The sequence below is a fragment of the Schistocerca gregaria genome, chromosome 4 (genome assembly GCF_023897955.1).
Source record: "Schistocerca gregaria isolate iqSchGreg1 chromosome 4, iqSchGreg1.2, whole genome shotgun sequence".
NCBI lineage: Eukaryota > Metazoa > Arthropoda > Insecta > Orthoptera > Acrididae > Schistocerca > Schistocerca gregaria.
Genome location: NC_064923.1, coordinates 653,250,171 through 653,266,693, shown reverse-complemented (window position 1 = coordinate 653,266,693; position 16,523 = coordinate 653,250,171). Strand labels below are relative to the sequence as shown.

At 47.4% G+C, this 16,523-nt stretch overlaps 1 protein-coding gene across 1 annotated transcript in view; it reads right to left on the bottom strand.

The window, feature by feature from the left end:
* Positions 1-15,905, bottom strand: part of LOC126267393 (synaptic vesicle membrane protein VAT-1 homolog) — a 118,285-nt gene extending 102,380 nt beyond the window's left edge. The window contains exons 1-6 of the mRNA XM_049972591.1: positions 15,884-15,905; positions 14,459-14,513; positions 13,760-13,834; positions 12,747-12,938; positions 12,460-12,670; positions 2,996-3,250 (exon numbers count right to left, since the gene is read on the bottom strand). Coding sequence (XP_049828548.1) covers positions 2,996-3,250; positions 12,460-12,670; positions 12,747-12,938; positions 13,760-13,834; positions 14,459-14,497 — 772 coding nt within the window. The 5' untranslated portion in view covers positions 14,498-14,513; positions 15,884-15,905. The remainder of the gene's footprint in view (positions 1-2,995; positions 3,251-12,459; positions 12,671-12,746; positions 12,939-13,759; positions 13,835-14,458; positions 14,514-15,883) is intronic.
* Positions 15,906-16,523: the final 618 nt, after the last annotated feature.

Sequence of the window (16,523 nt, the reverse complement as noted above, 5' to 3'; positions counted from 1 at the left end):
GCTGGGTGTCGCAAGAGAAGAAACTCGCCGTGGCGGAGAAGGCTAACTTTTCTTCCCATGAGCCTTCTTGGAAGGTCGTTTAGTCCAAGCACTGGTCGATGGCTGGGAGTTCGGGGTACGTAAGAAGTCCTCACGGGACGGTTCCTTCTTAAAGGCCCGTGCATCTGACTTCTGGGTCGGAGTCTTGGCAGAAGCTGATGAAGGTGACGGGAGGAAGAGGAGACGCTGACCTGGCGATCTTAGCACTAGCCGAACGGACCACCATAGCGCTAAAGGTCAGATCGCATGTGTCCGATACCTCCCTGGTACGCTGGCCGAGGAGAGGCGAGGACGGTACTGTACTTACCTGCTGGGAGCAGCGTGCGCTTTCTACTAGCAGTAAGCTTGTGAGCAGCCGAGGTGGACACCGTCTTTGACCTGAATTCCCTATGTACAACGTTCGTCTTTTAGATGTGGCAGTCGTGAGAGGACGCTGTATGGTGACCCTGACAGTTGACGCAAGGAGACAGATTGACAGTCACCCTCATGGGCGTCCCTGCCACAAGTAATGCATTTAGCCGCATTAGAACAAGACAGGTGGGCATGGTTAAAACGCTGAAACCAACAGCAGTGCGTAGGTGTCGGGTCATAGGGGCGAACAGAAGTAACCTGGCAGCCCGCTTTGATGTGGGACAGCAGCTGAACACTATCAAAGATCCAGGAAAGTGTCCCGGTCGGTAGGTCATTGTCTACCTTTCCCATGACCCTACGGACAGCCGTCACACCCTGCTCAGCGAAGAGAAAGCCCTCGGCAGTCAATCCGTCGAGTGATCGAGTAGATACCACACTACGCGACGAATTCAACAGGCTGTGAGCCTCCACCCAGAAAAGGGAATGTGTACAGGACTGTGGCCCCAAGGAGCTCTTAGTATCCAACAAGAGCACTGTTACGCATCCTGATACAAGATGTGACAGGTCCGACTATGGCATCTACGCCCTTCTGAATAACCAAAGGGGTGACAGATGAAAAATCCTTTCCGTCCTCAGATCGAGGAACTACGATGAACTTTGGGGCAGGCGGTAGTACTTTTTTCACTGGTGGCTGGTCGAGTTTCCGTGTTTAGGCAGAAGTCTAGAGAGAAGAGAAATCCATTGCGGAGAAATCCTCCACAATTGCCAGAGTCTCCGATGGCGCGCTCATTCCTTGTGAGGACCCTCTCAGAGGGCGCTCCCGCCTTAGGTTGTTTACACCTCAGGTAACACCTGAGCGGGGAATTAGGCTTTACCCCGTAACCGGCTACGCGTGCGAACGCTTGGGTTGGCCTCCATGCAAGCAAAGGGAGGAAAGAAAAATACGAAAAAAAGGTTGAGAAAGGACAGACTGCCTCAAACGCCGAGGTGGAGACCACACGGTGGACAAGAAGGCAAGGAAAACAGTGAGCGGGAGAAGGACAAAGAAAGGAAACGAAGGAAGAAGCCACAGTAAGCGAAAAACCAAAATGACCACAAAGGAAAGTCGTTGAACCGTCCGTCTCCGGACGCAGGCCAAACTACCCCCTTGAGAGCGTGGGACTCCTTTAAGGCGCCTCTTAAGACAGGCAGGAATACATCGGGCCTGTTCTTACCCCGGACCTGCAGGGGTGCCAGCGGATATGGTAGCAGCATCTATCACGTACTCGACGAATTGAGAACAGGCTGAAGAACGTCAACACTGCTCTCCAACGCAATTGGATCACCATCTTTCTATACTGGTCAGACTACTCTTGTTGCCTTCGGCCTGTAGTCGTTTTATGGTCTAACTCAGTAAAGGCATCCCGCTTCAGCCACGTCTGAGTATGAGGCATGTCATCACATGCCCCGTTGAGGCTACTTTACCGTCGTCACACTGTTAAAGCTTTTTCAGCGCTACCTGTAGCTTTCATCCTGAAGAGTACACAGCGCCCTTCTCTACACGAGTTGCTACGTCACGCTATCACAAACCATTTTCCAAAACAACATTATGACATTTGAACTATTTCACAAGGTGGTACATGCCCTACTCAGTAGGGTAAGACTTCCATTCCTATTTAGTTTGAGGTAACAAAATCATCTATTTGACATGTTTCCTTGTTACCACACTTAGTCTAAGATTTATTTATATAAATATAGACGCGTCCGAATGGATGCAACTAAACCACTTTCTGGTATTTCAATTATCACAGAAGTTTTATTTTAAATCGATGGGTTGTAAAAATACGTTAATTATTTCATCCTGGACGGACTAAGATCGAATTTGGTAGCACTTTCTACAGTTTAGAAACCCCTTATCATTGTGACCGATTAGTCGCCGATTGGCATAGACAAAGCCTTTTGTGAAAGCTGTGGATCTATTACGAAAGCTTCTTAAACAGGGAAAAACTTTAGGCTTTTGAAACCTGCTACTGCCTGAGAATGTTGGCAAGTGGGTAGGAAACACAAAGCATAGATGCCAGTCGATGGATACCCCTTATCAGAAGGAAAGGCGAAGAGTTATCAGCTACGACAGAGCCGAAAGGAACAGAATCTATAAGTCAGGGGCAGTTTAAGAGAAATACGAAAGGGCAATAGTTGATGTATGTTACGCAGAGATGGAAAGACTACAATAGCATCAAACCAGTCTAAGGAGTGTGTCCCCGTAGCTTCCGTTCCGATTTATGGAATTTCAGCTGCTCTCTGGCTGCATCGACAGCCCTGTATCGCTATTACAGCACACCCAACGCCATACCAGTGGCAGTTCATTGGCCTCTCAACGATAATAAGGACTAGCGACGTGTCTTATTTATGAAATTGAGACTAATGTAAGGAAGTATTCAACCGATACCGAAAATAAATTTTTCTACACGGGATCCGCACCATACCACGAGATGGAGTAAAGCATTCTGGCATGTGAGCTATTATATTCAGGCAACGTGTAATGACAGCCCTACTCGTCATAGAAAAGCTAAGTGTAGTAAGAGCGAACACGATTGTTACTGCAACGTTTCTCTGTTGTACTTACCTAGTAGTACCAACTTCCCGACAGGTCTGAGAATTTTTAGGCACTTCTCAAGATCGCTTCCACCATTCGTGTTTACCACTATATCAACACCTTCAGGGTAATTCTGCAGTATTTCGGTTTCATAGTTGTCATGACGAAATACCCGCTTCACGCCAAGAGAACGGAGCTTTTCGTGCTTTGATTCTGAAGCTGTCCCTACAACTTCCACATCGTCCACGGTCTGAGCAAGCTGGATGAGTGCCGTGCCGACACCACCTGAAATGAGACGGGAATTTGTATCGAAGTAGTGAAGATTCAGCGCCAGTGAGCTAAAGTAATGCAAGTACGTATTGAGCAGCAAATTCTGAGTGCCACACCTCGTCCCAAGAGCACCAGAGGTTCTAATTTTGTTTTGTAGCTGGTTGCAGGAACTTTAGTTGAATTACTGCTATTTACATCCGAATATTCCATACTGAAGTCGTTAAGCTGATGTGTGGGTGCAATTCCGGACGAGTGCGAGTCCAGCATACCTGCCTTTTGACTATCGAGGCATTCATTTCAGCACATCCTGTCCCTTAGTCCATTAAACAGTGTATGTGCTTAAGGTCAATCCCATGTTGCGTCTAAGACCATTTTCAGTGTCATTAACGTTGATTTATCAGAAATCCTAAACACATTACAACTAGTTTCCCCACATCCAGTGCACCTATTTTTACTTCAAGCATACCGGTAACATCAGCTCACCCAAATTTAGAAAGTAAAGCTCTTCCACAATTTTCGCGTAACCGTGCACCAATGTGTGGATGCTAGTAGCTAAAATCCTAGACAACTGTACGAGGACAACAGCACTAAATTTCTGAGCAGTGTGTTCACATGGTACTTGTGCCTTGTCCGAAGGACTGAGTTATCCCTAATCTCAAATTTAACACTTTCTAAAATGCTCTTGAAACGGTAGTTACAAAACTTTTCAGTAGTCTTGATTCACCACGTAACCATAAGTACACCAGAAACACTGTCTCCATTTCATATTCCTTCTCTTGTTCTTTCAGTTTCTGTAATTTGGTGGACCTATACGTTTTCAACACGTAAGTGAACTGGTTAACATTTTCGCATTACCAGCCTGTTTGCTCGAATTGATGCGACCGAGCAAATATTGCAGTGCGCCGTCTCTAGTCCTTTTACTTTACGACTGCTGCAGATAATGAATATTTTGTCCGTATAAAATACAGCCGACATTCTCGGTGGCTACAGGAGGTAGGTTTATGACACTACCGGTTATAATGGAATGAAAATTTCGGTGGCAGTCTAACGTAAGGTTGGACAACGTGTCAAATTCCCACAGACAAGTATTTTGTGCCCTGGCAGTTTCATCGTGGTAGCTAGTCCACTTTTCTGTTGTGATGTCAACGAGGACGGAAAAAGAATACCTGTATTCTCTCTTTGTCCCAGTTAATTTAGGTTCGACGTCATACGAGAATGTCGCTCTGCTGTTACGCTACGGCAGGTGTGTGTCTACATCCACACGGTTACTCTGCAATTCACACTTCGTGCCTGGCAGAGGGTTCATCAGATCGTTTTCATTCTACTATTATACCACTCCCCTCTCGAATGGCGCGCGGGAACAGGAACACCTAAATCTTTCCGCTCGAGCTCAGATTTCTTATTTTATGGTCATTTCTCCCTATGTAGGTGGCTGTCAAAATGTTGTTGGTAATTGAAATTTCGCAAATAGATCTCGTCGCAAAGAAAACCGCCTTCGTTGCAGTGACTCCCACCCCAACTCGCCTATCAATGACATTCACCCCTGTTGCGCGATGACACGAAACGGGGTACCCTTCTGTGCAATTTTTATATGTCCTCCGTCAATCCAACCCGTTGAAGATCCCATACCGCGCAGCAATATTCCAACAGAGGGCGGACAAGTTCAGTGTATGCTGTCTCTTGCATCTATGTGTTCTGCTAACAAAGCGCAGTCTGCTTCACCTACGTGGTTTCTACGTCGTCTTTCCCATTTAAGTTGCTCGTAATTGTAATTCCTAGGTATTTAGTAGAACTGAGCCCTCAGATTCGTGCGATTTATCGTATACCCTAAATGTATCTGATTTCTCTTAGTACCCATGTGGACGACCTCGCACTTTTCTTTATTCAGTGCCAATTGTCACTTTTCGCACCATACAGATTCTCTCTAGTTTACCGTCTGATGATTTTACAAGACGGTGAATTACAACGTCATCAGCTAAAAGTAGAAGGGGCTGCTCAGACTACGACCTAGATCATTTATTTAAAGCTGGAACAGCAGAGGGCCTATGACACTACCTTACAGAACGCCAGATATCACTTCTGATCTACTGGATTTATCGTCTATCACTACCAACTATGATCTGAGAGGAAATCACGAATCCAGTCACAACTGAGACGATACTCTATACGCACGCAATTTTATTAATAGTCGCTTTTTTTTGTGTTTGGGGTATAAGGGCTCTGCACTACTGAGGTCATTAGCGTCCAGTCACAATTACAAGAGCACATACAATCTAGTAAGAATCAAGGGGGGGGGGGGGGGGGGGACACCAGAAAGTTCTTACAAAGACGCAGCAAGCCAGTCAAAGTAATAAAACGAAGAACACGAGCAGCTGCTCGAGCGTCATCAGCTAAAATATCCTGTAAAGTTGATGGCAGAGACAGGACAACACGAGATTGACTAAAACGGGGACACGACAATAAAACATGGCGCACTGTCAATGCATGACCACAAGGCCACTGAGGGGCTGGGTCACCGGAGAGCAGGTAGCGGTGGCCAAACCGGCAGTGGTAAATCCGCAACCTGGTCAGAAGGACCTCTGGGTCGGGAGGTTGTCCAAGCAGTTGGTAACGGTTTTACAGCCCGGAGCTTGTTTCCCTGAAGTGATGACCAAGTATCTCACCACAACGACAAGCCTCTTACAAGCAACCCCACTAATGTCAGATGACGGGATATAATGGTAGGCTGGCCGAGGCAGGAGGACTGCAGCCTTGGCTGCAGCATCAGCAGTCTCATTCCCGGGCACTCCTACATGGCCGGGAACCCACAGAAAGCTGACAGGAGAGCCATGATCAGCAAAAGAATGGAGGGACTGCTAGATCTGTTGCACGAAGGGATGGACCGGATATGGAGCTCCAAGGCTCTGAAGAGCACCGAGTGAATCAGAGAAGAGTACATACGATGAATGGCGGTGGCGGCGAGCTTACTGAACGGCCTGATGGAGAGCAAAAAGCTCTTCCGTAAAGCTGGAACACTGGTCGAGGAGCCGGTATTCAAAGGTGACTGCCCCGACGACCACCGCACAGCCGACACCATCGTCAGTTTTGGAACCATCAGTGTAAATAAAGGTGTGACTGGCAAGTCGTGCACGAAGTTCGACAAACCATGAGCAATACGCTGCAGCCAAGTACTCTCCTTCGGGAGCGAGCTGAGATCGAGATGAATATGAACCGGAGCCTGGAGCCAAGGTGATGTCGGGCTCTCACCCTCTCTGAATGTGGTAGGGAGGTGAAAAATCCAATTGTCTAAGCAGGCGACGAAAGCGGACTCCAGGGGGCAGCAGGGCAGACACTTACAACCCATACTGACGGTCGAGAGAATCGGCGAAGGAGGACTGGTAAGAGGGGTGGTCGGGCATTGACAACAGCCGGCAGGCATACCGACAAAGCAGTACGCCGCGCCGGTAGGTCAATGGTAATTCGGCAGTTTCTGCATACAGTCTCGACGGGACTAGGGTAGAATGTTCCTGTCGCAAGACGTAACCCTTTATGGTGGATGGAGTTGAGACGGCGTAAGACGGATGGCCGACCAGACGAGGCTCCCATAATCCAGCTTTGATCGGACTATGGACCGATACAAGCTGAGCAGGACAGTGCGATCCGCTCCCCAAGACGAACCACTAAGAACTCTGAGGACATTAAGGGAACGTGTACAACGGGCAGCCAAGTAAGACGTGTGGAGACAAAGTTTCCTGTCCCGTGTGAGCCCTAGAAACTTATTTGTTTCCACGAATGGGGGAACAACCGGACCGAGATGTAAGGATGGCGGAAGGAACGCTTTATATCGCCAGAAGTTGATGCAAACGGTCTTTTCTTCAGAGAACCGGAAGCCATTAGCCACACTCCATGAGTATAGGCTGTCAAGACAACGCTGAAGGCTGCGCCCCAGGAGGAATGTTCTCTGGGCACTGCAGTAGATCGCGAAGTCATCGACAGAAAGAGAGCCTGAGGCATTAGGTGGAATGCAATCCACAATTGGATTGATCGCTATGGCAAAAAGGGCTACGCTCAAGACGGAGCCCTGAGGCACTCCTTTCTCCTGGAGGAAGATGTCGGATAATACGGAACCCACACGTACCTTGAACTTTCGATCTGTTAAAGAGTCATCAATAAAAAGGGGCAGGCGACCGCGTAGACTCCACCTGTGCATAGTGCGGAGGATACGTCCTCTCCAACAGGTATCATAAGCCTTCTCCAAGTCGAAGAACACGGCTACCGTTTGGCGCTTTCGCAAAAAGTTGGTCATGATGAATGTCGACAAGGTCACAAGGTGGTCAACAGCGGAGCGGCGGGGACGAAATCCGCATTGAACATTGGTAAGTTGCCGTCGAGATTCAAAAATCCTAACTATCCGAGCGTTAACCATGCGCTCCATCACCTTACAGACAACCTGTAAGAGAAATGGGGCGGTAACTAGAAGGAAGGTGTCGATCCGTCCTGGGTTTGGGTATAGGAACAACGACGGCGTCACGACTACGTCATTGCGCTCGGAGTCGTTGTATCCAATACAATTCGCCAACGTAGGATGGCTGCGAAAGGTGCTTAAAGCCCGGATAGCGTCTCTACAAGCCTCATTCCACCAGGGGACGGAAACGCGACGTGAAGAAGAGGTAGTACGAGGAATGTAACGTTCGGCAGCATTGATGGTAGCAGCCGTGAGGTATTCGACCTGACGGTCACAACTGAGAAAATCGTGGTCCGGAAAGGTCGCGAGGGAGGAGTTAAGTCCCCAGCCAGCTTTCGGTATGTTCCAGCTCCAAGGACGTGGGGATGGGGTGTGGTGCAGGAGACAAACGACACAGGGGAAATGGTCGCTCGAATAGGTGTCAGGAAAGACATACCACTCGAACCGATGGGCAAGAGTGGTAGAACAGATCGAGAGGTCCAAGTGGGAGTAGGTATGAGTAGAGTCAGAGGAAAGTTGGGGCTCCAGTATTCAGGCAGACCAGATTGAGATGGTTGAAGACATCCGCCAAGAGGGAGCCTCTCTGACAAGATGCAGGAGAGCTCCAAAGGGGATAATGGGCACTGAAGTCGCCGAACAAAAACGGCGGAGGAAGCTGAACAATCAGGTGCATCATGTCAGCCCGACTAACTGCAGATGACGATGGAGTGTAGACAGTACAAACAGAATAAGTGAAGGCAGAAAGAGTAATACGGACAGCTATTGCTTGGAGTGGGGTGGTCAATGGGATGGGATGGTAATAGACATCGTCCCGAACGAGCAACATGACCCCACCATGAGCTGGAATACCGTCCATAGGGGTGAGGTCAGACTGCTCCAAGGTATAGTGGGTAAAAGCAATACGGTCAGTTGGGCACAACTTGGTTTCCTGGAGACCAAGGACGAGCGGACACTGCAGGCGGAGGAGCAGTTGTTATTCCTCCCAATTAGATCGAATACCTCTTATGTTCCAACGTAACAAAGCCATCACTAGTCAGAAAAAAGGGGGGGAACGAAACGGGTGAAGAGCTGGCCACCTCGACGGCCGCTGAGGGCCAGGTTTCGAGGCCAGCCGCGGCCGCATTCCTGGGTTGCGTAGGAGGGGCAGCATCATTCGCCGACGACAGGCCAGCTGAGCGCCTGGCAGCAGAGCATCCCGGCGAAACTGAGGACGGCCGGGAGCAGCGACTCACGGACGGAGCGTCAGACGAAACGCGCCGGGGGTGGGGGGGGGAGGGGATAAAGACTTCTTGGAGGCCTTATTGGAATTCCGACGAGGCACGGGGATGGGGATGGTGGGCCGGACCCTAAGAGTGTCCTCACGTGCGGGGTCTGTATTGGAATGCTGGACCTCGGAAGCTGGGGTCCGGAACGTTTCCCTGATGGATGCCTGAGAAGAGGATCGCTTCTCAGGCGGCGGAGGGGGAGGAGGAAGGGTGGCCCCTGGAGCAGAGGGGAAAGGGGCCGCGAGGGATTTGGGAGGCGAAGGCATAGACCCCAGATGGGTTGAGGAGGTGGAGGGGGGCAGGATAGGGGTGAGGATACTGTGGAAGGAGTGGACATTACTGAAGCAAACGAAGTTGTCAACGCCACGGGATGGAGGCGGTCATACTTCTTCCTGGCCTCAGAATAAGAGACAGTCCAAAGTTTTTAATTCTTGAATCTTCTTCTGATACGCAAGGCAGTCTAAATATCTAGGCGAGTGGAGGCCAGGACAATTGACACACCGACGTGGTGGAGTGCATGTATGTTCCTCACGAAGAGGACGTCCACAATCGCCGCAAAGGGGCCCAGCCTCACACTGTGACGACATGTGCCCGAAGTGCAAACACCAAACGGAGCTCATAGGAGGAGGGACGTAAGGTCGCACCGGTAGCACATCACCTTTACCTTCTCTGGGAGAACGTCCCCCCTCAAAGGCGAGGATAAAGGCCCCAGTGTCGATGCGACGGTCGTTGGGGCCGAGCTGGAATCGCCAGACGAAATGCACGCCTCGGCGCTCCAGGTTGGCCCTGATCTCATCATGCAATTGCAGCAGGAGGTCCCAATGAAACATGTCCCCTAGTCGATCGCACGCCTCGATCGCCGCCGACTGTGTGGCGGAGGTGGTCTTTATAAGAACGGACCCCGAACGCATTTTACTGAGAGCCTCAATGTCCCCAAAGATGTCCTCGATATGCTGGACAAAGAACATGGGCTTGGAGGTGGCCAACGTCCCCCATCGGTCCAAGAACAGACTAAATAGTGGGGGAAGTACTTCGCCCCAAGCCGGCGGGCCTGTCCTTCCTCCCAGGGAGTGGCCAAGGGGAAAGGGCAGGAGAACCAGAACCAGAGACAGTACTTTTCTTTTTAAAAAACTGCCACAGATCGACCTGATACATGTTGACGTTTCATCTGCGAAGCGCCCGCTCTGATACCACCCACTCCGACCAGGGGCTCTCCTCACGGGTGCCACCCAGCCTCAGCAAGGGCCACCTAGCAGGAGTCCTGATGTCCCAAGGAGACGGGCATCTACTCCTTGGCCGACGTGGGGAGGGTGCAGCTCGGCAGTACGATCCCTGTGTTGTCAGGGGGCTACAACCTAGAGGGTACATGATGACCCCACCACAACGGGCTGTATACCGTGCTGGTTTTCGGGTGCCATGGAAAGTCCATCATGATCGCAGGTGCAGATGGGGACGCACTATGGACGTAACTTGTGTAACCCATCAGGCGTTCAGGCCCAATTTGAGGAATAGTGGGTGCGGTTACAACGCCGTTACAATGCTGAGTGCCAAGGTCTTAGTGCACCGAGGACCAGTGATACACCACTTAAGGCGTCCTTCCCCGAAAGGCTCGTACTTCTGTAGAATTTTGAAAAATGGAGGTCAAATCCAAGGGGGACCATCACATGGAAGGCCGAAACGGTTCAAACACTCGCACGACAGGCAGGAATACCTCGGGGGAACGGTATCAAAAGTATTCTGGAAATCTAGGAATATGGATGGAATCAATCTGATATCCTTGTCGACAGCAGTCGTTACTTCATGTGTTTCACAAGAACGGTATTTTCTGAATCCGGGTTTGTTATGTATCAAGAGATTTTCTTCAAGGTCATTCATCATGTTCGAGTACATTGATGTCAGTGATCTGAGTCTGTAATTCAATGGGTTACTCTTATTTCCATTCTTGAACTTTGGTGTAACCCGTTCTACTTTCCAGTCTTCAGGAAGAGACCTTTCGCCAAGTGAGTGGTTGTATATGATCGCTGAGAAAGGTGCTATTCTGTCTGCATACTCAGAAAGGAACCCGACTGGTATACCATCTGGACCGGAAGACTTGCCTTAATTGATTTCAGTCGTTTCGCAACACATAACTTGTTCTGGAATATTTACTTCATCTTCTCTCGTGAAGACATTACGGAAATTATGTAGTAACTCCGTTTTAGCGGCACCATCATCCCAAACATTTACATCGTTATCGCGCGGTGACGGTAGCGACTTTTGCCACTGGTGCATCTCGCATTCACGCCCGCTCTGCATTTCGAGCTTCCGTGAAACTCAGCTAGTCTTGGGGACTTGCGTTTTTCTGGATTTGGTATGCTTTTTTCGTTGCTTCTGCAACAGTGTTCTGATGTTTTCAGTACCACGGTGTAACAGTCCCGTCGCTTATTAACTTATGCGATGTCAGTATCTATTGCTGTTGATACTAGATCTTCGAATTTCAGCCGTATCTGGGCTACGGTTATGTACCTAGCTTAGAAGGAATCGAGAGTCACTCTTAGTAAGGCATCATGCGAATTTTTATCTGCCGTTTTAAATGGATATATTTTGCGTTTTTAGTGGTTTTGGTTGATATGGCTAAGCCTCGCTACAGTGACCTTGACTTCACTAATCCCTGTATCCGTCATGACGTTCTCTATTTGATCAGGATTATTTGTGGCTAAGAGGTCAAGCGTGTCTTTGCAACCGTTTAAAAATCGTGTGGGCCAATGAACCAATTGTTCCAAGTAATTCTGAGAGAAAGCATTTAGTACGGTTTCGGAAAATAGTTCCCTTCTACCACCGGCTTCGAACATTTTCGCCAACAAATCGAGGGCAGATTGAAGTCTCCAGCAATTAACTGCTTGAGTTGAGTACTTATTTGTAACGAGATTCCAGTTTCCTTTTAACTGTTCAGCTACTGTGTATCTGAGCTAGGGGGGGGGGGGGGGGTCGGTAGAAGGAGCCAATTATTTTGGTACGGCTGTTGAGGACAACCTCTACCCACAGTAACTCGCAGGAAATACCAAATACCAAGAGACAAACACCACCACCTACTTTATTTCATCCACCCTTTCTGACGACTGTTGGCGCCTCAAAATTTCAGCAAAATTTACCTCCAGCTTTAGCCAGCTTTCTGTTCCTGTAACTATTTCAGCTTCAGTGCTTGCCATCAGCGCTTAAAGCTCTGACACGCTTTCCAAAACAGCCACGACAATTCACAAGTACACATACTATTGCTAGGTTGACCGTCGTCGAAACTATACTGTCTAACCTAAAGAACCGCCTACTCCACGCCACACAGATCCTGCTACACGTGTAGTCACTTCCTGTGTGTAGTGGACACCTGACATCTAGCGGAACCCGAAACGCAGCCACACCACAGCAAATGCTATACGGATGTGACACTTGCTACATTATTACGTTATCGAAAATGGAATAGAAGTATGCACTAGTATACGAGAATGAGCCTAGTGAAAACTGCATCACATAAAGTTTACCTGCGACCGACTGCATAAATACTTTTTCCGCGTTCGCAAGGCATCCGAATTTATACAGGCAGAAGTGGGCCACAACGAAGTTTAGACCAAGACTGACGGCATCTTTTAGGCTAATATCTTCTGGCAGCGGAAAGCAGTACTTGCGTTGGACGTGGACAACATGCCTAAACAGACCACCTTGCATTTGCAGACACAGCACTTTCTGGCCCGCCTGCAACAGAATATTAGAGCATTAGCTTTTCTCTTGGAAACTACAGCTTTGCTGGGAAAAAGAAAGCGTGCCTTACCTGCAGATCGGTGACTGCACTGTCCACACGTGTCACGATGCCGGAACATTCGCTGCCCATGATAACCGGGAACAGTCTGTTCCTTATTATACCCAAGCGCAAGTAATGGTCCGTGAGGTTTAGGCCGCAATAATGGACTTCAACCTCGACGTGGTCGTCGCAAACATCTTTCTGCAGTGCCGCCTCTGTTACCTGCGACACGAATATGCGACTGTATTTCGAGCCTGTCACGACTGGACATTCGTTGAAACATCTGCAGGTTAACAAGGTCTCAAATTCAGGTTATCAGCAGAAGTGAACAAGCTTCGTACTACCTCATCTATGAAGAGGCATCAGACATGTTTGTGGAAGAATCACTCAAGAGAACAGGCAGGCAAAAGGGTTAATACTGTTACTCCGTGTTTAGTGGGCGGACAAAGTTTCGTGCTTAGCTCCTGGGAGTCATTTTCCATGAAGACACTCGGCAATATACAGTAATTTACTGTGCCTGAAGACAAGGCAATTACGGGCAAGCGGCGATGGAAGTTACTGGGTTTGTGCTTCAAGCAGATTAAGCCACGGCTCATTCATCGCAGCAGACAGACAACTATCGCTATCTCATTCTCACTGTGCAGTTGTAAAGTTTGGAAACTCACGCTGTTGCCCGAATTTCATTTCGATACAGGAGGGTTCTCATTCTGAAGGTTAGTGAGGCTACAGTGATGTCTGAATAGGCAGCATTTGAATAAAGCTGGGGTTAGCAGCATGCCAGCTCGTTGAGAAGGGAAGCTGTATACTATCCGAGTGGTAAGTCCCTGCCACAATGGAAGTATTGCGTCCGAGGACAAACCATTTTGCTACAGCGCTAATTCACGCTTTTTCCTATTCGTTTTAAGGAGACAGTAACTCGTTCAGAAGCCGAGTTGCGAGTCAATTTAGGATCTATGGTTCTTGAAAGGCACCTAATTACATTAACTCGTACGGGGCAGAAGAAACATTTTACCATTTAAATGAAATACGATACGTTGGCTTACCTTTATTCTGCTGATACTGCCATGCGCTGTTAGTGTGACTGACGGTACCGGACGTGTGAGGTCAGTTGAAGGAATCTGCAAACATTTTTCTTATGTCACTATTTGCAATCAACTATTTAAATACATTTTATTCGAACCGCCTGCAACTGAACGAAAGCGGTATTTGTTCCATCAGACGTTTCGCTTCCATTTATTAAGGTATGTTCTACACAGCCACTGATGAAAAATAAAACTCAAAATGCGTCGGTATAGCTCAGTGATTATTTGGTGCAAACCTGCAGTCGGAGGTCCATAAACATTCCAGAAATGTATGTCACCTTCAACACAGAATCTTTACCGTAGCCTATTTCTACATTAAATCTATTATGAAAGTTTGTATGAAGCAGTGAACTACCTATGACAGTACCACACCAAACAACGTTTTGCAGGCGGCTCGAGAAGCATGTATCACCTGAACAGCAGTTAAATGGCCGCTTAGATTGTCTAGACACGAGGTCTAGATTCTACACTAAGATTTTTTACTAGTACGTCAGCATTACACAACGTTAAGCCGTTTAAGACATGTGGAGCTGCTAAATTATTCCACAACATTCCGTTGTGGAAACATACTATCAATAAATAACCGATATTAAACTTCTCTGGCATAGTATTTTAAGTGAAAATAGAACATTCTGTAGTGTTACAGCCACGGTGCCTTACCACAATAGGCGCGGTAAACTGCAGAGGAAGCAGATCCATGGCTGCCGGTAACCACCTAGAAAAACAAACCAGACAGCGTAATTAATGGTGAAGAATCTATTACATACTGCGTATGAGCTTTGCAGCCTCATGGTTTGTGGGCATAAATGCTGTGTGTTCCACCAATTACGGTTTTAGAAAGAACCATGTACCCTGTCCCTGATAGCGGGTTGAATTTTAGCTACCCACAGCCGTTAAGGCCGGCTTTGAAGAGTCCCTTAATAGCCAGAGCATTACCCGCCTAAGGCACAGAACGTTTGCATTGTGTATTTGTACATAAATACTCTCCAGAACCTTACGTCTACAACTGAAGATGAACGAAACGATTTTAAAAAATACACTTGTGGCTAGAGATCGTTGTCCGTGACTAAAACAGTTTCCTATATTTTAGTACTATGATCCAATACACAAGTCACACACAGTGTGTATCTGGTTAACTAGGTTATTCTTTCAGTTACAGAAATACCTACTTTATTCCTATATACTAGTTTTCTATCTCTGCGTTTCAGGATTTCGGTAAAAATGTGATTTTCCACTAATACTAAGCGTGAACAAGATAGCGATGGCGTAGCAATGCGAAACGATGCCATTTCTTTTCTTCGTTTGTCATTCTTATTTCGTCAAGACTTGCTATTGCGAGTCTCAGTAATTTTAAAGTGGTACCTGTGAAACTTTCTTTGCCTTCGTATTATAAAACACCATGTCAGCACACAATTTGCAATGATGCTTCGGCCTTTTGTATGATATACGAACATAGGACTTTTATATCCTGTCAAGATTTTCTGTACCACTTTAAAATGGCCACACGATCGTAGCAATTTAGTCCAATTTAAGAACGAAGCAGCCTAGGGAGAAGGAATAGTTTCCTCCGTTAGAAGAAATTGAGCTTCGGTAATTATCAGGAAAAAGATGCCGCTAATAGTGTGGCAAAATTCCGTTATATGAATACAACCATATATTTTTCCGTCACTGAGATAACCAAATCTCGGAATCTTTCACTACACAGCTATGGTATCAGGAAGCTACCTAACAGAACACTGCGAGCTGAACCTGAACTCAAACCCAGCCCCTCCGCATCAATTGAAAAATGATGAGAATCTGAACAATTTTAATGATGACTCTGAACCTTTACCGTTACACCCCAACGCCTACTATTTTAGAGTACTTTTACGATCAACCACGAGTGAACGCTTTCACTAACTTCTTCTTACTGCTACATTAAGCTTACAGTAAAACACAGCCATACTTGGTCATTTTACGCACTTCCAACCCAAAATACCACTAATCCACTTCCTTAAGTGACCTTAAAATTTCAACGACTAGCCTATCATAAACGCCCATCGTATTAAAACCAAAACATTACGGTACATCGAAAACAATACTTACAGTGGACTGTGCACTAAGACGCAACTGCAGAAAAATGTTTCTGTGTGTACCTTTATATATCGTGCAAACTGGGCGTGTCCGGGCTACGATGATTCGACGACGGGCAGTCATGTGACGGAAAACTGAGTTTCCTGTCAAAACAAGGCAACTGCCCTCTAGCGCAGAGGAAGTGACCCAGGGTACAGCCGGGTATGTGCTGCCAACGGCCGTGTAGAAGATGACCGATTCCGCTGTGACTGAGCACGGAATTCCTACTGTATTTTTGCATCCACCTTCCATAGTGTACTGGGATGTATCTGTTGCTTTAAAGAGCAGTAATCATCAAAAACGGATAACATGTGCAATCCTGTAATGAATATGTTTGTGCTTTTAGGGTTGCCGAATAGGCTGAAATTTGTACGAGTAATGGCGGGCTATAATGCTCAGTTTTGATACTGATAATTAACGTTACCCTGAATTCGACATTAAGCTGTTAGTTAGTTTCAGTAAGTAATCATCTTTTGGCCATACAGATCTAATACAACACTTTTTAGTTTACTAAAACAGTGTATTGAGACTTTGTTGCTACCGTACAGTGCATCATACAAAGCCATATGAGAGAATTTTACGTACTTGTGTAGTGCACTGTGTGTTAGGAACT